This window comes from Amblyomma mixtum, chromosome 1 (assembly GCF_055824585.1).
Source record: "Amblyomma mixtum isolate Tamu chromosome 1, ASM5582458v1, whole genome shotgun sequence".
NCBI classification, from domain to species: Eukaryota; Metazoa; Arthropoda; class Arachnida; order Ixodida; family Ixodidae; genus Amblyomma; species Amblyomma mixtum.
Genome location: NC_143012.1, coordinates 220,321,585 through 220,346,060, shown reverse-complemented (window position 1 = coordinate 220,346,060; position 24,476 = coordinate 220,321,585). Strand labels below are relative to the sequence as shown.

The window sequence follows — 24,476 nt, the reverse complement described above, 5'->3', positions numbered from 1 at the left end:
AGAGGTTTGTAAACTCAGTTTATTTTCAATTTGGTTGCAGTTGACTTGCGACATGTAAATGCGTGAGCACAAAATACTCGAAGGAAACTTTTGGTAACAATTCATTTCAAACAGCTGACATGCAAGAAGGGAGACTGGGTACATGAGTGTCCTTAAAAAAGATTTAAGCCACGTCTATATTACTGCTGCTTGCACTCTGCTGGAGGCTCCCCTTTCTTGGTGCTCTGTGAAGCAAAAGACATCACAACTGAAAACAAAACAGCACAAGGAATCAAGTTCAAGCCTGCCGTGGGGGGTAACGGGAGCACAAGCCATGCACACGGAAGAATCCAAGCTTAGCCACTACCGAGAATCCTGTGCACAACAAAAAAGTCAAGTGAAGAAGAAGAATAAGAAGATCACCGGCAATTACACAATGTCGAAATAATCAACAACACTAGCGCATTCTATCTTTGCCACCCCACATTTCAAGCAGGCAGTTGCAATTTAAGGCTGACAAAAGCTTAGCATGCCTGAAATAATGCAAGCACTGCATTGCAAAACAAGGTTGTGGCCACTGCCGTAAGGACACAGGCAAAGATCCAACTGTAGTCCTCTCATTTTACAGAATACGTGCAACACAACTGAAGGGAGAAAAAGTGCAGTGCATAAAGAAAGCCTTGACTAACAACAAGCAGTACCGATTAATACCAGTGTTACACGGGCGTTTTCAACGGCAGTTCAGTTAACCCTCAGTTGAGTATTTCAACTGTCCTTGATTTCAACTGGATTCGCTTGCTGTTACACGAGCACTTCGCATTCAGTTCAGTTAGCTCACTAACCACGTGACGTCGCCTCTAGAGTGAAATGAAAGTAAAGAAAAACAGCGTATGCATTTTTGTGTGTGTAGTAAATGATCGTCTTGTACATATTCTTTCCTATAGCGACAAATTTTGCGCCTTGTCGTTTTTTTGGTGTTTTCTCACTTCGACTGCTCGACGCACGCGCTATGTCAACCTGTGTTTAATGCGTCTCCAGTTTTATTTGGAGTGTTTTCTTAGTTTGCCGCAATACACTGAGCCAAGACAATCTACTACGGGAAATTTTTTTTATCCGTTGGACGCCATCTTGTCAGTTGGCCGTTCAACTGGGACCTCCGATCTCAGTCGAATTCAACTGCCGTTGAGATCTGAACGGCAGTTAGCGCTGTCGTGTAACACTGCTAACTGCCGTTCGGTTCAACTGACGGTCAACTGAACTGCCATTGAAAACGTCCGTGTAACAGGGGTATAAAAGGACTCCTCCACTTATGATTCCTGCAAACCTGCTTAGCCACTTCACTGACAGCTACAAATAGCGCTTGAATACCCTCTTCTAACATTACAGCTCTCATGCAAAATTCTAGAGCAATGCCTATGGTGTGTAGTTATCCCTACCCAAGTCAGGTAAGTGCCAACACTGCAAAGATCAGTTACAGCAAACAACTCCAAAACCTTCCACTGTGACCAGGCCAAGTCTTCAGTAGCAAAAGCATTAGGAGAACTGGTTTACATAAGTGCTTTATGTTGACTGCATGAAAAGCCCCCCAGAGAGAACGCAATTTAAAAGGCTGCATCTCAAGTTACTCCCAAATGCATACTGCATTATTCTACTGCTTTAGGATGCCCAACATGTCACCTGCCGATTTCTTCGGAGTTTTGTTTTACAACCTAGTGTCCACAATGTATTTGATGCAAGCAGTTTTTGGATAGCTTTTGCAACAACCAGTTCAATTTTTCCTGGTTCACATGTAGCCCACAGGTCTCGTCCCTTGAAAATGCCACATGCCACAAAAGAGGTCAAGAACCATCCCATGACCACAGATATCCGATCAGCTCTTTTAACCCTGAAGAGGAACTTTTCCCGAAGACTTGGACAGTCGCTGGCCACTGCTAATGGATAGAGCACAGGAATCTCACATCAAGAGCTACCAGCGTGAGCTTAAGAAGCAAGTAGACTTAGTGCCTCCTCTCATGCTCTTAGCTCATTACAAGATGTTAAACTGCTAAAGTGCAACAGCCACCGAAAGAAGCAGAGAACTCAGCTCCTCACCTTGGGTACGAAGTCTGGGTCGTTTTCGTCATCTTCGTCAAGGAACTCATTCTGGTCATCATCATCCTCTTCATCATCCATGTCTTCCTCATCTTCATCATACTAAACGCAAAGAAAAAAAAAAGGTCTATAACAAGCCTTCTCTGACTGTGCTGAATCATTTGCTTACAGAGCGTGTTGCTGGGACACTTGATGAAAACTTATTTTTGAAACATGGCAAGAATGGGCCCCTTTTAAAACTAGCCAGAACAGGTTGAAAAAAAGAAAAGAAAACGCTGGTACGGTAGTAAGCATGTAAGCTGACGTTGTGGCGATAACTTGAACCATCACAAAGCTAAACATTTGAAGGTGAAAAAAAAAAAAAGAAGCACAAACACAAGAAGACAATGGGACAGCATCACTCAACTGTTTCATTTTACAGAAGACATTTACATATGTACCCTCAGTCAGTGTTTGCACAAAGAACACATCCATGCATCAAGTGCGACATAGGTGACACTTAAGAAACTTTCTAGACCTTATACAATGATATCGAATTTCATCACTTTATATGGCAGAGAAAGTTTGAGCTTTGCTTATGATGCTGCATTGATGCACGAATGTGTTTGCTGCACATGCACCTAGCAAGGAATTGTATATATGAATTTTCTGTAAAACAAAGCAATTGAGTGATGCTCTGTCCTGTTGTCTGTGTGTGCATGTGTTTTGGCACCTTTAAATGTTTACAATGAACAGCTACCAGATGTCAGTTACATTTGCCTGCAATGGACCCCTCAAGTAATTCAGACAAATACTATTACAGTCGCCGACTGATTTTTCGGACTCCAAAAATTCGGACATGCTCGATTATTCAGACTGCTTCGTGGCACCGCCACTCTCCCCATAGACCGTAATGTATAACAACTGCCGAAAGTTCGGACATCTTGCAGCCTCTCGTTTGATTTTTCGGACACTCCTTGAGCCAACTCGACCGGCAGCACTTGCCGCACCGACGCGCGGTTCACTTCGCTCAACGCCATTTTTGTTTTGAACTGAGCCTCCTTGCTGCCCCGCGAGGTGGCGCTACTGCAAATTCCCGCTCATCATCATCATCGTTTCCGCGTGGTTCGGTAGCGCGCCGCATGGTGGCGCGCCACACCAGTTCCGGCCGCAGCTTAGTAAGCCATCTCAAGGCAATCCAGGAGCCGCTTTGTTTGTTTATCCGGCAGCAAGCCCGCGAGAGCGCCGTGGTAGCACGCAGCACTGGAGATGCGATATTAGCCTAGGGCGGCTTACAGCCGGCGTTTTGTCATCGAAAGGGGTCTGTTGAACCCCCTAGTAGCAGTATCAAGACTTTCCTTGAAGCGCGCGTGAGCATTGACTTATGCAACGCCAGGCCGGCGGCAGCAAGCCCGCGAGAGCGCCGTGGTAGCACGCAGCGGTGCAGATGCGATGAGGCCCGAGTCCCGACGGCTCTCGAAACGATGTGGGGGAGGAGGCAAGTAGAGGAGGTGGTGAAAGAAGGACCGGAGAAGAGGAGGAGGAGAGGCGGCGTTGGGCGAGGCCGGTTCACATGCAAGCGACTGAGCGATTGAGCGGCGCGTCGCTGCGAAAGTTTCCAATTTGTTGAAACCTCGCCGCTCGTTGCAGCGACGACTCAAAACAGGTTTTTCCGTCACGGCGGCAGGATTCGCTACCATATTCGCTTGCATATGCTACGCCAGCCCGGGATCAGCCAGTGCATGTAAATAAACGATTTCTTTCTCTTTTTTTTCTGAATTTGTTTATTCGGACACCTGTTTATTCGGACATTTCCGCGGTCCCCGTGAGGTCCGAATAAACGGTCGGCGACTGTACTCCACCTTTGTACGCAGGTGCTAAGCACCAAGACTAAAATGCTCTGCAAGCCTTATGCAAAAGTTGCAATTTTAATAAGTACAAGCATAAAATTTCACTACCCTTCCCTCATTTGCAATGACAAAAATAGCGCACCGCCCATTACAGAAAATTATGGCAAATTAGACAGCATGCCAGGACACCAATTTCAAGTGCCGTACCGAGCCACCGTCACCCCAGACAAGCTCGACGCTACATCATAAGCAAGAGGGCGCACATCCAGTGCTCACCACAGGGGCCTGGACAATCCCCGTGAGTGCACAGAATTTCGCAATGCACAGTTTACAGTGCACCAATTCACACAGTGCTCAGAACTAGTGATAACGAAATATGATGAAATGAAATAACTACTGGCACAAGTGCAGCTATTTCAGTGCTGTGCAATGGCACCAGAACTTGCTATCACTGTTCAAGTGAGCAACATTGAGGTTAGCTACTTGCAAATCAGTCAGCACTGGCTGGCCAATCCTATATCGTGCAGCTGCAAGTTGTGTACTATGGGTTAATGAGAATTTTGAGCACCATTTTCAGCGGCCTTCTTGAGGAATACGCAGTGCACCTTTGCATTAGACACGACTCAGTAATACATAGGCTATGCCACACATAAGACGTGTGTGGACATTCTGCACTGGTTTACCAATACTCTCAACCCCTGCCCTTTTTTCAAGGGGGGGTCAAGGGTCTTCAGCAGAGAAGGCTGCAACGAAATTGATTTTCTAGTACAGCTTCAGCAATAAGGAACTGACTGCAAAGTACTGTCAGTGTCAAATGAGATGCTAAAAAGACTGGCTAAAAAGAAACAGCAAAACAAAAACTTCAGCTGAAGGAGGCTGAACACTACTGCACTCAGTCTGCACTTCTATAGTACGAATAACGCTGCATAGAAGTGTTAATGTCAGTTACGTTCGAGTTTCATTAGAAGCTGATACTACACGTAACATTAGAAGGAGATTTTCAAATATCAGCTTAAAGAGTTAATAATTTTGTTGTAATTACAACCATTTCGTAGCCACACCTTGAAACCCAAGCTTCACCATAGTTGGATACCACTCAAGAACGAAGGAGCTTTTCCCCGTCAAAGGACCCCCTTCCAGTCAATGGCATCTATCTATTCTCATGAACGTGCTAGCATGCAAAAATTTCAACCAAGCCATTTTTTTTTTACCCACCTGGCTACCATTAGAGATAACAACCAAATGCTGTAGCTCAACACTAGCATAATGTTTGAAATCTGCAATAAAAACCTTAATAGCAAGAAACCCAGCCTTCCCCGAGCACCAACCTCGTCTTCCTGGAGGGCCTCCCCCGTGAAGTAGAGCACGGCGCGGGGCACAACCCGCTCCTTGAGCACGTGGCCAATCTCGAAGTCTGCAGCCAGCAGTGCCTGCGTGTCCTCGTCCAGCTGCTCGCCGGCCGCCTCGCTGGGTGGGCTGAAGAAGTTGAAGAACGAGTCCTTCTGCACCGTCTTGGTCACAAACCGCACAGTCCCCTTGCTCTTGTGCTTCTGCTTCTTCTTCAGGGTCTTCACTGTCACATTCTTGCCCTTCTTCCAGTCGATCGTGCACCTGCGGAGGAGAGCATTCAATCACCACGCAGCGCAAGACAGGAAAACTGCACTAAGGAGGGAGGGGCTAAACAAGACACCAGACTAAACCAGTGCGCACATAGAGTTTCTTACTATTACCTAGAGGGAAAGCTGGCGGCGCTGCACTTCAGCCACCATGGACGCCCAAAGCATCATGGGGCGGTGAGCTACTTGTTGCGAGACAGTCGTAGTTTTTGGGGAGCACGGAGTGGCACTACTGAGATGTTTCATTCCGAAAACGCTGTTCGTGTGTGCGCAGACGACTTTCGCGCGAACGCAGTGTACAAAAGCCATAGTAGTGAAAATGCAACGACACACAACGCCAATAAAAGGTTTCACTTTTCCAAAATGTTTAAATACTTCAAAAGGTTTTTAATAACAACTAAATTTTTTTTTGAAAACATTTCCTTTTAAAAGCGCGCCTGTTGAGCACGAAATATTAGTTTTTATAATGTTCAATACTTGGTCAATAGGAGAGCGAGTCGTCTCTTATTTTGGGCAAACTTTGCACTTAAAGGCTTTTCTGCTCGTTTCTTGCAATTTACAGACAGGATATTGAATGTTAGGACATTCGTATTTATCGAACAGCTTTATTTTTGCATTATTTTTTGTTCAAAAGTTGTAGTTCTGCAGTCAGTAGCTCACCGCCCCATGATGCTTTGAGCGCCCATGGTGGCGGAAGTGGTCACGAGGGGCCTCTATGCAAACTCCCATAGACGGCTCGCCAGCTTTCCCTCTAGGTAATAGTAAGAAACTATGAGCGCGCACCACAGGCCAGTGTGCGCATGTTGTAATTACCACCATGGACATTGAGCAAACATGGTGGCAAAATGAGAACAGCACATTCCTCAGTGTTGCACCGTTTTGATGCGCGGAAAAGGCTAGTTCCAGCAGCCCAACCACGTGACGCAGTGCGGGTAGATTCAGAAATACTGTAAAAGCTAATTCGAAGTCACCGGGACCCCCAAAAAATGCTCGAACTGATCACAGAAAAAAGACCCAGGTAAAAAGTCGTTCCAGGAACGCGCTACCTTAACTGGGCAACTTTAGGAGTACCATAGATTGCATTGCAAAAGTCTGCTGACAAGAGGGGACTGAAAATGCAGTAGGCTATGGCCGTGAGCCCAGGTCACCTAGGTGCATAGTTCATTGCAGTGGAATTATCAGGTTATATTTTGCATAGGCTCCAATGGAGCATAGATGTACAGAGTTGCACAGTTCAAAATAATGAAGTGTTAATGAGCATCCTCTGTAAAGGCAACCCACTACCTTCCAACCCAAAGCAAACATCTGCACTTACCCCTTGCAGCTCACAATGTCTGGTCCTTCAAAGGAGAGCGGGTCACTATCATCCACTTCACACTTCACCTCATACGTTTTTGTGAGTACTGTGTTGCTGAAGAACTCATTGGGCTCGAAGTGGAAATCCAGAGCAAAGCCCTGCAGTGAAGAAGACCAAAATGAATGAAGACATCAGTCCCGGGACTTGTTTCTTGTGGAAACATCAGGTGCGATTCATTTGGCTGCAACAGTTCCGTACAGTACCTGGTTGCTTTCAAAACCAATGCAGGCCTTGTCTGCTCACCAAGGTTTCTCGGCAAAATTGCAGCCAACTGCTTGGCGCCACATCAACAGCCCGAATCGTGTGAAGCAATGTCATGCAGCAAATCACAGCGAAGGGCTACCATCAACCAGTACCAGGAAATCGCTGCATGTTATACACATGCATTATCACTAAACTGAAATGAACCTTCTCCAGAAATGCACGTTTCGAGCCGATGGTGCCGCAACGCAGCGGCCATTTTAGGCAGCAGAAGACTGGGCGCCGCCTTTCGAATTGGTTGGGCGTCCAGTTTGCATGTTTCTTTATACTCGCGAAATGGATCCAAAATATGTCGAGAACTGAAAGCTTTTCGCATGCCACAAAAACTGAAAAGAAGCAGTTAAAGTGAATGAAAACTAATAAGAATAACGCTAGGGGCAATGCTTTCCATTCTGCTTCAAACCTTTGTGAGAGTAAGCAATGTTCAAACCACACCAAGAAGGCAGCGAATCTGAAGAGAGAAAGGCTGGATAGGAAACTGGAGGAGAGTTTGGGGGAGCGTACAGCCAACAGCCTTCCAGTCCTACCAACAGAGAAACATCGGGGAGCTTCCCTTGTCGTCAGTCATCCCTGCCCTGTCAAAATTCTGTAGGCTGCGTTGACAAAGCGCCCAATCTCAGTACTGGTGGAGTAAAATGGGTGAGTGAAACGCGCTTTCGTCTAAGCTTCGTATTTTTAATTTTCGAAGTGGATTAACTCATCTGCATGCTCAGATTTCAACTATTCTTTTTGCACTGGTCTCTGGAACGCATGATGAATTTCATGAAATTAGTGAGGAAAGCATCGTGGTGCCCATTTACGACTGCAGTCTTATCTTCTCTGACCTACATGCACGGACCCCATCTTGCTACACTTCCACTTCTGAGAGAGCAATGCTAGCCAAGAAACTCCTTCTGCAAGACTAATATTCAAGTGCAGTGGGCATGTGCTGCAGTCCCTGAACTGCAAATCAGCCAAACAAAACAGACCTATTACCAATCCGATTGTTCAGGTACAGCAAAACCTCGTTAATGAAAGTTGCGGGAACACATCAACTTTTCCCTTGACGAACTCTGCGATTACTGTACATTTCTGCACAGAAGAATGACTCAAAGTACAGTTTGATGCACTGCTTTATATTTGCAGTCAACTCTTTTGGCCAGCAAGAGCTATGAGCTCCAAGGCAGACTTATGTGGCAATGTATGGTAATCGCAAAGTTCGCCCAATAAAGTGATCGTGTTCTCGCAACGAAATCCTTTTTTTCTCTACGGTGTGTTTATTACAAAAAAAAAATCCGAACAGTTTTCGTGGTTCCAAATGAGTGAATTAACGAGGTTTTGCTTGATTAAGCCACCAATTTCAAGCCTAGAGACAGTGTTGCAACTTACCAGTGGGGGGCCTGGGGGCTCCAGGTTGCGAACCTTGATGTCTATAAGGTGCTTCAGGATCTCCTCATCATGTTCCTGGAACAAAATGCAGACTGCGATCAGCACAATGAGATCCCATCTCTCTGGTCCAATGTGCCTTTGAGGGCCTCGTGCCCCCATGAGATGCCACGGCTAAGCTTAGAGCAGCCAGACGTGTTAACTAAGAAGCCACTAAACGGCTAAATTGTATGTTTAGAGGGGAGGGGGGGAAGCTGTTCTTCATTAATAAATTTTTTTTTTTCGAAGTTACATATGAAAACATCAGGGAACATGTATGTTTATGCGCAGATTCCAAGCATGCAATTTGATTTTGTGTAAAACAAGTCCTCGTGCAGTCACGTAATATCACATGAAACTTATCGCAGACAGCTTTCACGAAATTTTAGCAGAGGGAACTAGCTAGATTGCATGCCATTGGTTTCTCCTAACACCAAGCTATGCACGAAGGTAAAATTATTATCCTGCCCGACATAAAACTTGAGCTACAGGATTTTGAATTTGCCACTTCACAGAACAGAAGAAAAATTTGTATTTCTGTTTCTAAAGTGATAGTTTCAAAATCCTATAATGCAACTTCTATGACAGGAAGGGTGATAATTTTACCCTTACTGCATAGCTTGATGTCAAGAGAAACCAATGGCGTGCAATCTAGCAAGTTCCCCCTGCAAAAATTTCATGAAAGCTGTCAGCAAAAGTTACATAGCATACTGCATAAGTACTTACTGCACAAAAAATTAAACACCATATTTCGAATCAGCACGCAAAAAAAAAAAAAAAATTCAGGTTCCTGGAAGAGTTCAGAATTGTGACTAAATTTTCAAAGACCCTCTTCCACACTGAAATACAGACATGCACCTCAAGGGGTTCCAAAAAAAATGCGAGTGAACCGAAAATACCCCTTCATCCAAAATGACCAAAATGTGTATGAGGAAGCATGGGAAATTCTCTGGACAGCTGCTTATGGCTGACGATTTATGTACAGCCCTGCACCACTACACACGGTACGCCATTTCGGCAAGGGCAGGCTACACGCCACTGCACACTATGTGCATCGCACGACTGGCAATTGCAGTGTTTGGAATGTGCAGGCAGTGCTTAGTGCCTTCAAGTGCATTTGTGGCCTATGCAGAATGTTTGGTACATCCAAAGCTCTGCCCATTGTATACAATGCATTCTGGCTGGTGAATTCTACAAATTCATATCAATTAATATCGAGATTGTACTAAGACGCATGGCTTAAAAAGCAGAAAAGCCAGCAAGCCAAAAAAGGGCTCCAAAAGAAAAACCTGCTGGCCCGCGGCAGTTGCTAAATGACATCCACCAGCTTACCTGAATCATGTCTACAACAAGGTCCAAGTTCTTCAGCGTCGTTAGCCAGAACTCGGGAATGCCCACCACGGTTTCTGGAAGAGCCACAAGCATAAACAGTGAATGAGAACAAAAGCGGCCCTTTGAGAACAGTGGCAAGAAAGGAGGCACCCACCTTCTTTCTTCTCATCTCCCTTCTCGTTGATGTCTGCCTTCTTCACACCTTCCTGCAGACGCGGTGAAAATTTCCCCCATAAATAAAGCGGCCGCAAAATGAACGACGAACAGAGCCGAGCGATGTCACGCAAACTCACCGTAATCTCATCTTCCTCCTTGTCGGAGTCTGTGTGAAAGTCGCACTCTTCGTCGGTGGGTTCCACCTTGCCCATCGTTATCTGGTGCCTCTGGATTACGAGGCAAGAAAAAAGAAAAGTTGCATACTCATTACAAGGGCCACCGCCAGCAGCAATGCACATCAGCTCAATTTTTTTCACCAACAATGAATCACTCATTCACGCATGCATGCAGTGCAGGAAAAGATCTTTACTGCAAAAGATAAAAGGAGACAGGCAGGGACCTTGGCCTTTATGCATTCCCCCCACCCACGCCAGCATCGACTTCTTAGCCACCAGTAGTTACATCGAGCGCCCGCACTGTACAAGCCTGTTTGCCGATCACTCCCTACAAGCAACAAAAGTGCAAGCAAATTCGAAGTTTGAGCTAGTTGGCAAGTCATGATTTTGAGGTGGGCTTAGAGAAACAAGAACATGAACAAGTGCATAGCGCTCGTCCCGTGCCCCTTTCATGTCTATTTTGCACCAAGCAACCCCCCCCCCACCCCTCCCCAAAAAGAAGTGCTCAAGAACTTGAGAAGAGCTTGCGTTTCAGCTGGCAAATTTATGCAAGCAACAGCTTCATTGTCCCCACCAACACAAGACTTTTACAGAAAAGGCACTGAAACCAAACAAACAGATGCCACCACTAATTTTTACTCCCTGCCCTTGATATCACAATGGCGAATAAAAGATGTGCAAAACCCCAGTCGGTACAGAGTCTCAACATGGCCATTTTCAGTATGAAATCACAGCATGGCTACACAAGGGCACAACCTAGTTTGGGATGTCACATTACAATGTGCTTTTAATCTCTTCCCACGTCACTAGCAGATAATGAGGTGTAGGGTGTAAAAAAAGGACTGGTGTCCCACCAGAACAACGGGACCACAGCACGGAGTAGCACCCTTCAAAACTGGACAGTTCCTTTGATGTCCCTGCGCTTTCTTGGGAAAATGAGCAGCTGACCCCCATTTTCCAAGTGTCCACAGGTTGAACCAACTCTCCAGCAAATATTCGGCTAGCAGCTCCATTTCATTCAGAATGCTGTTGCATTTCTTTCGAAATTGATCAAATGAGACAGTCAAGGTTATTAAGATAGAGCCATATCAGAACCATAATGAGCATAATGAGGCTCTAAGAGACAGTCAAGGTTATTAAGATAAAAGAGCCATATCAGAACCATAATGAGCATAATGAGGCTCTAAGAGTACGATCCAAGAAAGATGCCCGAGCCTACAACTGAAATCACTCTTTGATCACTCTCAATGTGAACAGTTCACCGAATGCAGTGACTGGCAAGTACAGTTAAGACTCCATATGGGAAGAAATTTTCAGTCAGCAGCACTATGGAAGCAGCAGTAGTACCTTGTCATAGAAGGGCTGGTAGAGCTTGAAGTACTTGCACTCGAGGGCATAGACCTCCATGTGAAACTGGGCCTCCACCTTAGCACACTCCACGTGCAGCTTCTTGAGGGCCTTGATGCGTCGCTTTACACAGGCCGGGAGACTGCGGGTGGCGCAGGGAAGGCATCAGAAACTTGAAACAGATCAACATGGAGACTACGCAAACAATTCTGTGCAGAAGCCAGAATTGAAATGTTGGCCAAGGAACAGCACAACCCGCCGTGTCACACCTGTCAGCTGCAGATGCATCTGTTGCTAGCCACTGTCGAAGCTGTAACTGTTACATTTACCGCAGATGGCCAGTCATACAGCAAGCTAAGTGGCTCTGTCATACCCAAGAACCAATGCGAGAGCAACAACTCTGGACGAGCCCATCACCCATGTGCTCGCGTGTTGAGGTGAAGCCTGATGGCAGCAGTGCACAGATTGCAATCAGACAGCTGATGCAGAAATTGTGGCAATACTTTCACAACATGCATGCATTCTGGATGCATGGTGGAAGAAAGGCATACATCGTTAAATCAACAGCACCACTGAAAGAAAAAAGCTACATGAACAACTCTGGTTTGGTTTATGGGGGTTTAACGTCGCAAAGCGACTCAGGCTATGAGGGACACCGTAGTGAAGGGCTCCGGCAATTTCGACCCCCTTGGGTTCTTTAACGTGCACTGACATCGCACAGTACACGGGCCTCTAGAATTACATAGAAATTCAGCCGCCGTGGCCGGGATCAAACCCGCGTCTTTCGGGCTAGCAGCCGAGCGCCGTAACCACTGAGCCACCGCAGCAGGGCTGTAATGAGCAGGAGGACGGTGGGTGTGAAAGAAGAAAAAAAGAAAGAGGTGCCGTAGTGGAGAGCTGCATAATCTGCATAAGCTGCAGTGTCTGGATTTTAGGGCCAGAGGAGATTCAGTCTTAGTGGAGATTAAGGTCTCCACTAAGATCACATTTGAGCAGAAACTAAATCAAAGGATAACTATGCTGAAAATTCGAGAACAAAAGTTCGCTCACATGGTTTTATCTGCCACCAAGCGAATAACCAGGAGAGATTCATCGCTGAGCAGTTACGACTCCACTACAGCCAACACTACTTACACTTCAGAGTGACAAGAATGCTTCAATTTTTTCTTGTAACCGCATGTAGGATGCATAACGGGGCTGGACGATTCAGTTACATGGGAATCTCCAGTACTTCCCAATGATGTACCTGCAGTTTCTTTGAGAATTGGACATGATTCAGGTCCAACCACCAAGTGTCAGCAGGATAACGACCTAAAGAACTCTCATCCAAAAGAGCCCCCACCACAGGCCACAAGGGACACATGGGCAGAATGCCCCATGTTAGCTTTTCAGTGTTATAGTACTACAGAAACCAAAAATTTCTTGCTTGCGTGCTTTAGTCTTTCAAACAACTCGCTAGACATTGGCATGCACAGAGCACCCCATTATATTCACTTATGACCACTAAATTGTTTACAATTGAATTTCTTCTTGATGCATTGTTGGTTTTTGGTTTCACCCACCAAGTGACTTCTATCACTTAAGGCACGCACGCACACACACACTCAGCAATATAACTGCTGATACACTGTTTGCTGTAATCATCGCTATTGAAGCAGTCTGGTTTAAGTGTTGTAGAGAGTTAAAACTACATACCAGCATTTATACTGCCTTTTTTTTTTTCGTGCGCCACGTGACCTAAACATCAACTACACATCACAGCTGCCATTTGGTTGATGAAACCCAAACAGCATGGAAAAAGAAATTCAATAATTATTTAGCAGTTGCAGGCGAAAACCACACAGTGATTCATGTACTCTAATGTCCAACGCAAAGAAGAAAACACGCAATAAAATTGGGTGTCTACAGTCCTTTAAAGGTCACTGAAGAGGAATCTGAACTTGTCTTTTTGCCGCGGGAACTCGATCTACACGTTTCTAGCATTCTTAGAAACTGCGACTTATTGCCCTGTATGGCCGATTTCCCAAATTAAATCGAATTAACGGCCGGCTCCCGCCCTTTTTTTTTTAATTCTGCCTCGTACGGTGGGCGGAGTCGACCAGCGCGTGGAGTGCCTTTCACCCAGTCCCGTGGCGACTTGCCGCTCTGCCATCGGCGGAGTAATACGTAGTAGTCCATAGTAGCAAATAGTCCGCGCGTATTTTTATTTCTGCGGGATTATTTTGCGGCTAAATTATCTGCGAATGAAACTATTTATTCATGGAGACCTAAAAAACAAAATAAAGCCTCCACGGAGCTGGCTGAAAGGAACTTCACGTTTTGGTCGACTCCGCCCATCGTACGAGGCAGAATTAAAAAAAAAAGGGCGGGAGCCGGACTTTAATTCGATTTAATTAGGGAAATCGGCCATGCAGGGCAATAAGTTGCAGTTTCTAAGAATGCTAGGAACATGTAGATCGAGTTCCCGCGGCAAAAAGACAAGTTCAGATTCTTCTTCAGTGCACCTTTAAGTTTGCAGTGCAAGTAAAGCCCGCACACAACTCACCTCTCAATGTAACCAGAACTTGAGCCAACCATAACACCAAGTTTGGACTGTAGAGCTGCCAGTACTTTGGGGTCTTTCATCATCTCGGCTGTCAACCGGGCTGCAAAACAGCGATAGAAAGGGCCAGAAGACAATGGTGAGCACACACACAATTCAGTGCTTTCCCACTGCTTTGAGCAATAATTGATTATGAAAGAACCCAAGCCACAGTAGCTGATGCCTGTCAGAAGGGTGGCTTCAAAAAAGAGTGGATTTACTACACTAGAATAAGGCCAGGCTGAAATGGGTCTACGCAGACATCACAGAATACCTCAGATTTCACAAAGGGTGGTTCCTACCTCTAAGGCAGCAAGTTGTGATGAACAACCAGTAACCTCCAATTGAATTTTCCACGATGAATAAAGATAGGCAAACACTCAAGATACATTTCTCATGAAAGCAAAATTAAATGCTAAACAAACATAGCATAAAATCCCTAAACTGGTAGCAGCCACACCTAACAGTATCTTCCCGGTGTTTCAAGCATGACCCAGAGGCGAATCGCAGCTACAACTGAACTCTGGTGAGCCCTTTGTGGCAAACAGTGCAGGGGACGGAAGACGAGAACTAGAGCACACAGGGCAGGCAGATTAAGGTGTGCATGTTTGAGCGGAAACGATAAAATCAAAGGTTAACTATGCTGCAAAATCAAGAATGCCAATTCGGCCACATAAGGCTTTTAACTATCTGATCTTGCGTTTCCAGCTCTTTCTGCCACTAAGTGAATGACCAGACAAGGATGCGTCGCTGTGAAGTTACAACTGTGCCATAGCTATTTCACTCCAGAGCGACTTGCATGCGACAGATGTCTCCCAGCACATGCAGGATGCGTAACGAGGCTGGACGATTCAATTATGGAAACCTCCAGTACGCAACTATGTTCCATTGATGTACCAGTCGCGTTTCTTTGAGAATCGGCCCTGCTGAAGGTCCAACCACCAAGTGTCAGCAGGATAATGATCTAAAGAACTCATTCAAACCGGCATCCATCATAGGTCATGGGGAACACATTTGCAGAAGACTGCACAGAAGCCATGCCCAAACAATTTGTCTCAATATGACCGGCATGTGTGCCAACCATAACACCGAATTTAGATTGCAGAGAAGCCAGGGAGTTGAATCATCTCTGTGCACCCAACCCTGTGTGCTCCTTTTACTAGTATTTAGTCCTCTGCTCTGTTTGCCAGTATGAATCGGTGCCAACTCTTCCAACCAACTGTACTCGTTAGCCAAGCTCGACTGCTGGCTAAACGATGGCAGAACCAGCCCGAACACAGGAATCCCATTTCAGCAAGTTCCCTCCACCTCTCTCCCCTCGCATCTACCAGAGTGTCCCCCACAAGGACAGCTCCCTTGCCTATCTTATCATAACTAACACCGAGAACGTCTTGTTCCTTCCACTTTCACAGCAGTAACTCATCTCTCCTCTGCCACGCCATCTTTTCTGCGTTTCACAATGATTTTCTGTCCCCTTTTCCATCATTAAAAGATTTCCACACTTAACACCAAACCACTCAAATGTAAATTCCAAGTGCCGGCAATGAATGAGTAAAAGGACCTGCCATTTTTTTTTTGCATAAGCTAGTTTAGCTTTACAAAGAAAGCAACCAAAACACTGCTGCTTTGCAAATCGACACTCGAGGAGAGAACAATCACTGGCAGAATCTATCAGCATGTCACAGATTTAAGCGGATTTGTTCAATACAGCAGAACAACATAACCCTCCTCAGACAAAAAAAAAAAAAAAAATCGCGGAAGCCAGATCCATATGACAGTGAGCACAAGCCTGCAAACCGCTAGACCGACTCGCACAGCTTTGTGACAACATGCTGCGCTAATGCCCGCACACTATACTGCTGAAGGCGCAGCGCCACTTAACGTGGACTAATGGCTACAAAGACGTGCTTTACCTGTCCCAAGTTGAAAGGCGGGGTATACAATACTTGGTGGTGCCCCCATCCCTGGCGAGAAAGCAACAGTCGAACTTTAGAGAGAAAAGCTGACTGCAAGGAGATTACGAGACAGCACCGGCCAAAATGCTGCGCGTAGGCTCGACAACATAATGTTCACTAGAATTTACCCACCAAAGTGCCTTCTATTCGCTCATGTGCCTGTAACAACATACCTAGAAGCTAAAGCAGAATATTCACCACACTGAACAGGAGACGAACAATGCTCCTGTGCTTTGACTGGCGCATCTAAACTAAAAAACAAGCCCGCAGAAAATGTTTTTTTTTTTTTTTTTCACTCAAAACCTTAACATAGTACCTCACCTCTTACCAAAAACAATGTCCGCCACTACAGTGCACTTAAGAGCTTCTTATCTGGCTTTGATAAGATAATTCACCTCAACAGGAAGTAGCGAGACATCTGGGTCTGCACGAGAAAGTGCAAAGCGAACAAGGGGGGGCTACCAGCTGGGTCAATTAGTAGGCAGGGAGATTCAACAACAGTACACACATTCGTATTGCAAACCAGAATATATTTGGTGGTATTACTGCAAAACTATGACAAGAAATATCTGCAGTACATTTTAAATAAAATGCTGTCAAGGCCACTGCAACACATGCGTTGTTTCATGCACTGTTTTCACAGCCCCAATATGCAGGGGAAAATGTAAACTACCACCAAAAGAAACCAGTTTGCAACAACACCCTATACAGGAAAAAAAAAAAAAGAAAGAAAAAAATGTGCGAAATACTTGTCCATGATAAATCTGTACTGTAGAATGGCTCTGCGCTAGAGACGAGCCAAACTGGGGGCTCTTGCAATGCAGCGAAATCTAAAGCAATAAAAATTCAGGAAAAAAAATAAAACAGCATGCAGCAAATCATACATCCACGGGGTGCTACAGACTGCTACATACCATGCGACACCTGACAAAAAAAAAAAAAAAAGCAGCGCCCGCTATACACCGCAATATGTAACATTGAAAGTCTGCATGTTTTAGAAATATGCACAATCTGCCCACCAACACAGCACCGAACGCAGCAGGCACAATCCATTTTGGTCTCCACAGCCAAACCCACCAGAAGGGCTTAACTGTGCTCTGTTTCATACACAGCAGGCAATGCTGCGAAAGCAATGCATTCGCAAAACCATACTACTCTGCCACATATTTGTTTTTCATGATGCCTTGGCGAGCGTTTGAATGAAAACAGAGCAGTATAAAATGAAGCGGCAGCACTGAAAATCATGGTCGAAGCTGTGAGGAGACTAGTGTTCGAGCCCTCTGGCTATATCTTTCACGTAGTGTCCACTACTTTCAGGCGCCGACGGAGTAAGAGTGATTCACCCTACTAACCACCCATCATACCACCACATGTCATTCTTCTCTAAGTCTCGATGAGGCGCAGGATGAAAATGTGACAAGTAGAACGAAGTGCAGGAAGTTCTCAGCTACAGTACTTGTGATTTGTCGAAAAAAAAAAAATAAAAAAAAATCATGCATATGTTGACTTTAGCTGTATGGCAAACTACTTTTCGGTCAAGAACCTATGCAAACAAATGCGCTAGCTTTGGCAGCGTTGACTGCTTTGTATGAAACCGAGTATAAGCTACGCAAACACCTTCACCAAACATCGCTAATTAAGTAGCAAGGCAGGAAAATTAACGACGATAATCAGTGCCCCAAACAGCTGTGCATCCACTTCCAACTCGAGCCAGGCCTGGCAAGCCATGCCCACCACAACACATGCACGGAGACAAAAAGCTCTCCCTTAACTCTTACCGGTCTGTGATGCAGAGAGCTCACCTCCTTTCTTCTTTTCACTCTCCTCCACATCCTCAATGTCTGCCTCATTGCCCTCACCGGCTTGCGGTTCCCTAGACGAGAGGCACAATTAGTTACCATGGAGTAGAAAGCGGGGGGCGGGGACAAATTCCAGCCCACACACCACATGCAAAAAAGCACACAGTGATTACGATCCTATCCCTATCTCAAGCTGATGTACACACTTGTTTGACCACTACAGCATACACCGTGCAGGGCTTATTTGACTCAACAGCCAAGATTGCTGACCGCTTATACGCGATATCTAGATCAAGCCAAAACTTGGCAACAATCCAGTACGGGGTGTAGCGCTGCATGTCTTCCAGATGTGCGACGCACGTGGCAGGCACATCTGCAACATGCACCAAGGCTTAACAAAGAACAGTGCGGTTAGCTACATTTCACAGTAGAAGTGGCATGAAAGCTACACCCCACATCTGCCATAAAATGCGTTCACGTATATAACATGGATGGCGCTGCTTGCAGGTGCGTCCACCCGTCTTGCACGAGACAGCATGCCATAACATTTCATTGCGGGATGTCTGCATTCGCAACAAAAGAATTTGGCTTTTCATGACTTCCATGCCTTAAACCTACTCGCGGATTATTCAGGGATCCACTGTCGCTCGTCTCATGCAGGGGGGGGCATCAAATCTGACATTCTTGAAATTAAAACCCACTTGCAAAGGCAGGTTCCTTCTGCACCGTTTCTCAGTCTCAACCGAGGACAACCAATACCAGCACGGTGCCAAGAAGTGGTCAAACAAGATGTTCATGAAGTATATCACCAGAACCTTGGGAAGCATCACTATTGACTAGAATTTCTATGAACGTGAAGCCTATTCGTGTTCCAAGCCTTCATTTAACATCACTATCTTCCATGTCTGATGACAGCAAACAACCAAACAAGCACAATGTGAAATTGACAGAAATGTCAAGCCAGCTGAGACTTGTCATACAGCTGCCATACTACAGGCAACACAATCTAGACAAACAGTTTAACCCAGCACAGCATTACAATGAATGGCTCTGAGCATTCTCAGCATGCAGTCTCCAACACCACAGGAAAAGTTTGAAGAGCAGTTCGACTACATTAGGAGAATTTGAGTTGTTACAGTTAGTGATGGAACCAGCACTTTTTGAAGCCTAAAAACAGCAGGAATTTTCAGTCTACTTTCGCAGCAGGCAATGACAGTGCCATGCTTGACATTTTAGGAGGCAGTTCCATCCGATTACACGAAGAGCCCCGCCAAACTCTTCAAGGTAAAAAAAAAAAAGAATACATAACTATGAATGCACCACAATGTGACTACAGAGACCCGAGAGCTGCTCCAAATGCTCAAGGCGCCGTTTAATCAGAAAGCTCGGTTTATCGCGCACATCTAGATAAGTCAGTGCGTTCGAAAGCCTAAAATCAGCAATAAACACAGCCAAAGGCGTTCCCTCTCAAAGACTTTTGCCTCCCCCTACTGCTTCACACAAAGGCAAGTAAACAATGCGAGCAAATGTCCCCTGGAACAGCACTGCGCTCAGGTAGGCCCGAGAACAAGGCGTGCCGCTCTCGAAAGGTGGCCGACAGAAGAGGCGAAAAGAAAGGGTCCTGCGGTCAGACGGGGCACAGAGCCGGCCCCACAAAGAAGCCCTCCCCAATAAAAGGCAGTCAGCTTCTTGCTTTTTTTATTCAGTCGCCCCGCGTCGCGTCGTGAACGAGGGTCTGTGAACTCACCGAGCAGGCTCTGCCATCGTGAAAAATAAGTTCTGCAAAAAAACAAACAAAGAAGAAAATGACGCGCCGGACACACAGGAAAAGAAGCTCACGAGGAAGCTGCGCGCAAATTCTGTCTCGTACTCGTCCCAAAGAACGCAGTAGCATTAATCGCGTCGCGGTGACGTAACTTGACACAGCGGCCAAGAACCGCCTGCCGCGACAGCCCGCAAGGGCCCAAGGCGGGAAACAGCGAAAAAGATTCCACGCAAATAGCTCTAGGTCCTTGTCACCACTTACGAGATATTGACAGAAGAAAAAAAAAAAAGAACGAGTCGTTGTGGCCGATAAGAAAGCTTAGCTCGCGTCTCTTGGATGTTGGAAGACGCGCCTACGACGTAACCCCACGTGGTGGAAAGTAGAGGCGGCGGCTAGCTTTCAGACTTTTTGAGGCCTTCCATGAGCTGAAGGGGCGGTACTCGTTAAAACGAGTCATAAAACACGCAGTTTGAGGGTGGATCGCAGTTACGCAGGCCGGTTACAACGGCTGACGAATGAGACACTGGTCACATGAATGAGCGGGAATCGGCATTCCATCAAACGTTACAGTTTTTAAGACCCCATGCCGGCCTTTCCAGACTTTTTCATATGTTCATCAAGAGCGGCACGAGGCCGACAACGAGACAAAATAAAATAAACCAGCAGCGAAAATGACGCGAACACCAAAGAACAGACACGGAGAAGCATTTGCTTTGTAGTGCGATTTAGCGCGCTCAGTTAGGGTTCGCTTCATTGAAACTCACTGACCTTTCAAATACCGCGGAAGGTGCTAGCTTACAATAAAACACGGTCGCTGGAGCAATGAATTCGCTGCCCTGATTCAACAAACACGGCAGGCTGAACGCGGAGAGAAGATATTGAGCAACTTACACGGTCGGCGCAGAGACCACAAAAGACGACCTCCCTCGTCGAGATTAAAAGGAGACCACGAGGCGGCAATGGCGGTATTTAACTATCCGGCGATTGGACGCCGTTCAACAAAACGTCACCCAAGAGAAGACGATTGTGCGCAGTTTTAGTACATAAAATGAACTAAACATTTTAGTGAATAATATTTTATGGAGACAAAAACCGATGAGGAGTAATTATGAGTAAACAGAGGGCGCGCAAACATAACAGCAGTCACGTGACGCTAATTCGGTTGCCATGCCGGTTGCAGTTTCTGCCTGCTTTGAAATGCGCAGTGCGTCTCGTGCGTGACTAGCCTTTTATTACCTTTTTTAACTAATCCAGTCGTGGTCTAGCCTAACACGTGGGCCTTTACTAGTGGCATGGCTCGCCGCTGCTGCATTTCAGCAATTTTAGCGACTGGTATGTCGAACTGCCTCCAGTTTCACATTGAAAAAACGTCTGCTCGAGCTGCCAAAAACTTGGGTTTTGTTTGCTCTTAGCATAACAAAATGCTCAGTGAGGAAGACTGTTTTTATTTTTCGAACAAGTTCCGGCTAGCCAACCTCCGCTCAGTTGGTTGCACTTCTGCGATCAAGCGCGTGACACAAGTGCAATGTATTTCGCAAGCTTAGACGCATTGACAAACCATCGTGTTAAGTGCAATATATGCCCTGTGCCAAGCATGTCTATTCGAGCGTTCCTGCAATGTGCTGCATACAGTAATAATTTTCCTTGCAGAGCACACTGGTTGCACGTCAAAACGTCCTTGCACATTTATTCCTACATTTTCATTGTGGATCTCCTGCGAGTGCATGCGCTGCACAGGGCTGCTATAGTTGCCGATGAAAACATTCAGCAGCAGGTCACCTATTGAGAACTCTCCAGTAATTCGACAATTTGACAACTCCAACAAAATGCTAACAGTCCACTAAACATTATTTCGATGACACGGATACAGACTAAACAAAAGAAATTTGAGGTTAAGGTACGTCTGTTTGACTCAGCACCATGATCCGTGTCTCTTCCTAGTTACTCTTTATGTGGCCTGTGACATGCAAATGCATCAGCATAGTCCACACCAGGGACAAAGCTTGCACCGTTTGAAAATTCTATCGCACAATACAGACTAAACAAAAGAAACCTGAGGTTAAGATCCGTCTAGGTCAGCACATAGGCATAGGTAAAAACCAGATGTATGCGCTAAGAGACAAAAAGGGCAATGTCATTAGTAATATGGATAAGATAGTTAAAGTAGCCGAAGAGTTCTACGCAAATCTATATAGTAGCGAATGTAATCATGGAAGTTACTGATAGAGGCATTCGAGCACAGCAATGGGACATCCCACCATTAACGAGGGATGAAGTAAAGAAAGCCTTGGGAGCAATGCAAAGGGGGAAAGCAGCTGGTGAGGATCAGGCAGGTAACAGCAGATTTGTTGAAGGATGGAGGAGAGATTTTGCTAGAAAAACTATCCACCCTGTATACGCAATGCCTTGTGACCTTGAGAGTACCAGAAGCGAAATGACGCGAACACCAAAGAACAGACACGGAGAAGCATTTGCTTTGTAGTGCGATTTAGCGCGCTCAGTTAGGGTTCGCTTCATTGGAACTCACTGACCTTTTAAATACCGCGCAAGGTGCTAGCTTATTGTCTGTTGCCTACAAGGTATTTACTAAGGTAATTGCTAATAGAGTCAGGAAAACCTTAGACTTCAATCAACCAAATGATCAGGCAGGCTTTCGTAAAGGATACTCGACTATAGATTATATTCATACTATCCATCAGGTGATAGAGAAATGCGCAGAATATAACCAACCCCTATATATAGCCTTCATTTATTACGAGAAAGCATTTGACTCAGTGGAAATCTCAGCTGTCATGCAGGCATTGCAGAATCAGGGTGTGGAAGTGTTATGTGAAAATATTGGAAGATATTTATAACGATTGCACAGCTACTATAGTCCTCCATAAAGTCAGAAATAAAATTCCAATAAGGAAACGTTTCAGGCAGGGAGACACCTGAAATGGGAAGAGTTGGGGATAAGAGTTAATGGAGAATTTGCGATTCGCCGATGACATTGCCTTGCTAAGCCACTCAGGACATGAACTGCAAAGCATGATCAATGAGTTGGACGGGCAGAGCAGAACGGTGGGGCTAAAAAATTACAACATGCAGAAAACCAAAGTAATGTTCAACAGCCTAGCAAGGGAAGAGCATAGCAAGAAAACAGCAGTTCGCAATTGGTATCCAGGTGCTGAAAGTAGGAAGAGAATATGCATGTCTACTTAAAGCAGGTAGTGACCGCTGATCCAGATCACGAGAGGGAAATAACTAGAAGAATAAGAATGGGGTGGAGCGCATATAGCAGGTCCTCGGATCATGAATGGCAGTTCACCAATATCCCTCAAGAGGAAAGTATACAACAGCTGTACCTTACCGGTACTCACCTATGGTGCAGAAACGTGGAGGCTAACAAAGAGGGTTCACCTTAAGGAGAACGCAGCTAGCTACGGAAAGAAAAATAATAGGTGTAACGTTAAGAGATCGGAAGCAGCGGAGTGGGTGAGGGAACAAACGCGGGTTAATGACATCCTAGTCGAAATCAAGAGGAAGAAATTGGCTTGGGCAGGGCGTGTAATGCAAAGGCAAGATAACCGCTGGTTCTTAAGGGTAACGGAGTGGATTCCAAGAGAAGGCAAATGTAGTAGGGGGCGGCAGAAAGTTAGATGGGCGGATGAGATTAAGAAGTTTGCGGGGGTACGGTGGCCGCAACTGGCAAAGGACAGGGTTAATTGGAGAGACATGGGAGAAGCCTTTGCCCTGCAGTGGGCGTAGTCAGACTGATGATGATAAGTCAGCACCATGCTCCATCTCTCTTCCTTGTTACTCTTCACTTGGCCAGAGCCACGCAAATACGGTGACCACCTTCTTACTAGCGAAATGCAGGGGACTCACTGACCAGGGGGGGGGGATTGACACAGCACAACAATAAATTCACAACAATTTATTTTCTAACTTTTGGCAAGAGATTTTTTCTTGCAATACTTTGTCATCTCTGAAACATAGAAAGTAACTGATACAAGTTGAAGTTTGAATACGTATGTATGTAAACAAAACTATTTTATAATCACTGTAATATGCTCTGATACGAAACAGTTATTAATATCGATAAATTTAGAAACAAAAAATAGTCACTCACAAAACAGCTGACTTAGTTTCCACACATTAGTGATTAAGAGCCTGGGGCGCTGATTGTTCTTCTTTCTTCAATTCATATTTCTTGTCAGATTGAACTGCCTCTAAAATAGCCCGGTCTGATCACATGAACTGGGAGAACTCCTGGCACGTTTGCTCACTTTACCTTTACCAGTATTTCAACCTTGATCAGGTCCACATTGCATTGGATTTGTTCACTGCTACAAGCTGCTGTCATGAGTGAAAAAAGTCGCTCCGCAAAAGTATTGGTCACTGGAATGCTCAGCACAACTAACACTGCAGTCAGATTAGGAAAAGCAGCATTTTTGAGCAAGCTTCTCCATTTGTTTCATAAGCATTCTTTTCATTTCACTGCCACTAGCTGCCCGACTGCTCGCTGCAGAAAGCACAACACAGCATGAGTTAACGCATCCTAAAACAGGATGGCCAGAGCAGCTGAACTCAAAGTGCTGCCAAACAAAAGTGTGAAATGCAGAACATTTTTGAAGATTTTCGTCTCTCTTGTAGGATGTGGGACAATAACCCTCAATGCTGGACAGTCCCATGAGTCGCGGGGCGGGTGATCACCCTACACACAATTGCTTAGCTGGTTTGGTTTGGTTTATGGGGTCCCAAAGCGACTCAGGCTATGAGACGTCGTAGTGAAGGGCTCCGGAAATTTCTACCGCCTGGGGTTCTTAACATGCACTGACATCGC

At 45.6% G+C, this 24,476-nt stretch overlaps 1 protein-coding gene across 8 annotated transcripts; it reads right to left on the bottom strand.

Moving 5' to 3' along the window:
* Positions 1 to 20,665, bottom strand: LOC149370957 (nucleosome assembly protein 1-like 1-A). 8 transcript variants are annotated; one of them, XM_089563981.1, is made up of 14 exons: positions 20,540 to 20,665; positions 19,631 to 19,662; positions 17,863 to 17,957; positions 16,043 to 16,093; positions 14,094 to 14,193; positions 11,549 to 11,690; positions 10,163 to 10,252; positions 10,024 to 10,075; positions 9,870 to 9,943; positions 8,502 to 8,576; positions 6,831 to 6,970; positions 5,228 to 5,510; positions 2,071 to 2,172; positions 1 to 247 (listed from the first exon to the last, which is right to left on the bottom strand). In XM_089563981.1, the coding sequence occupies exons 2-14, from the start codon at positions 19,645 to 19,647 to the stop codon at positions 242 to 244; spliced, it is 1,227 nt and encodes a 408-aa protein (XP_089420107.1). In that variant the 5' UTR covers positions 19,648 to 19,662; positions 20,540 to 20,665; the 3' UTR covers positions 1 to 241. The 8 variants fall into 8 exon arrangements, with proteins under 8 accessions (XP_089420107.1, XP_089420092.1, XP_089420103.1 ...); XM_089563966.1 differs by having other exon boundaries at positions 1 to 224; XM_089563977.1 differs by having other exon boundaries at positions 1 to 224; positions 17,887 to 17,957.
* Positions 20,666 to 24,476: the final 3,811 nt, after the last annotated feature.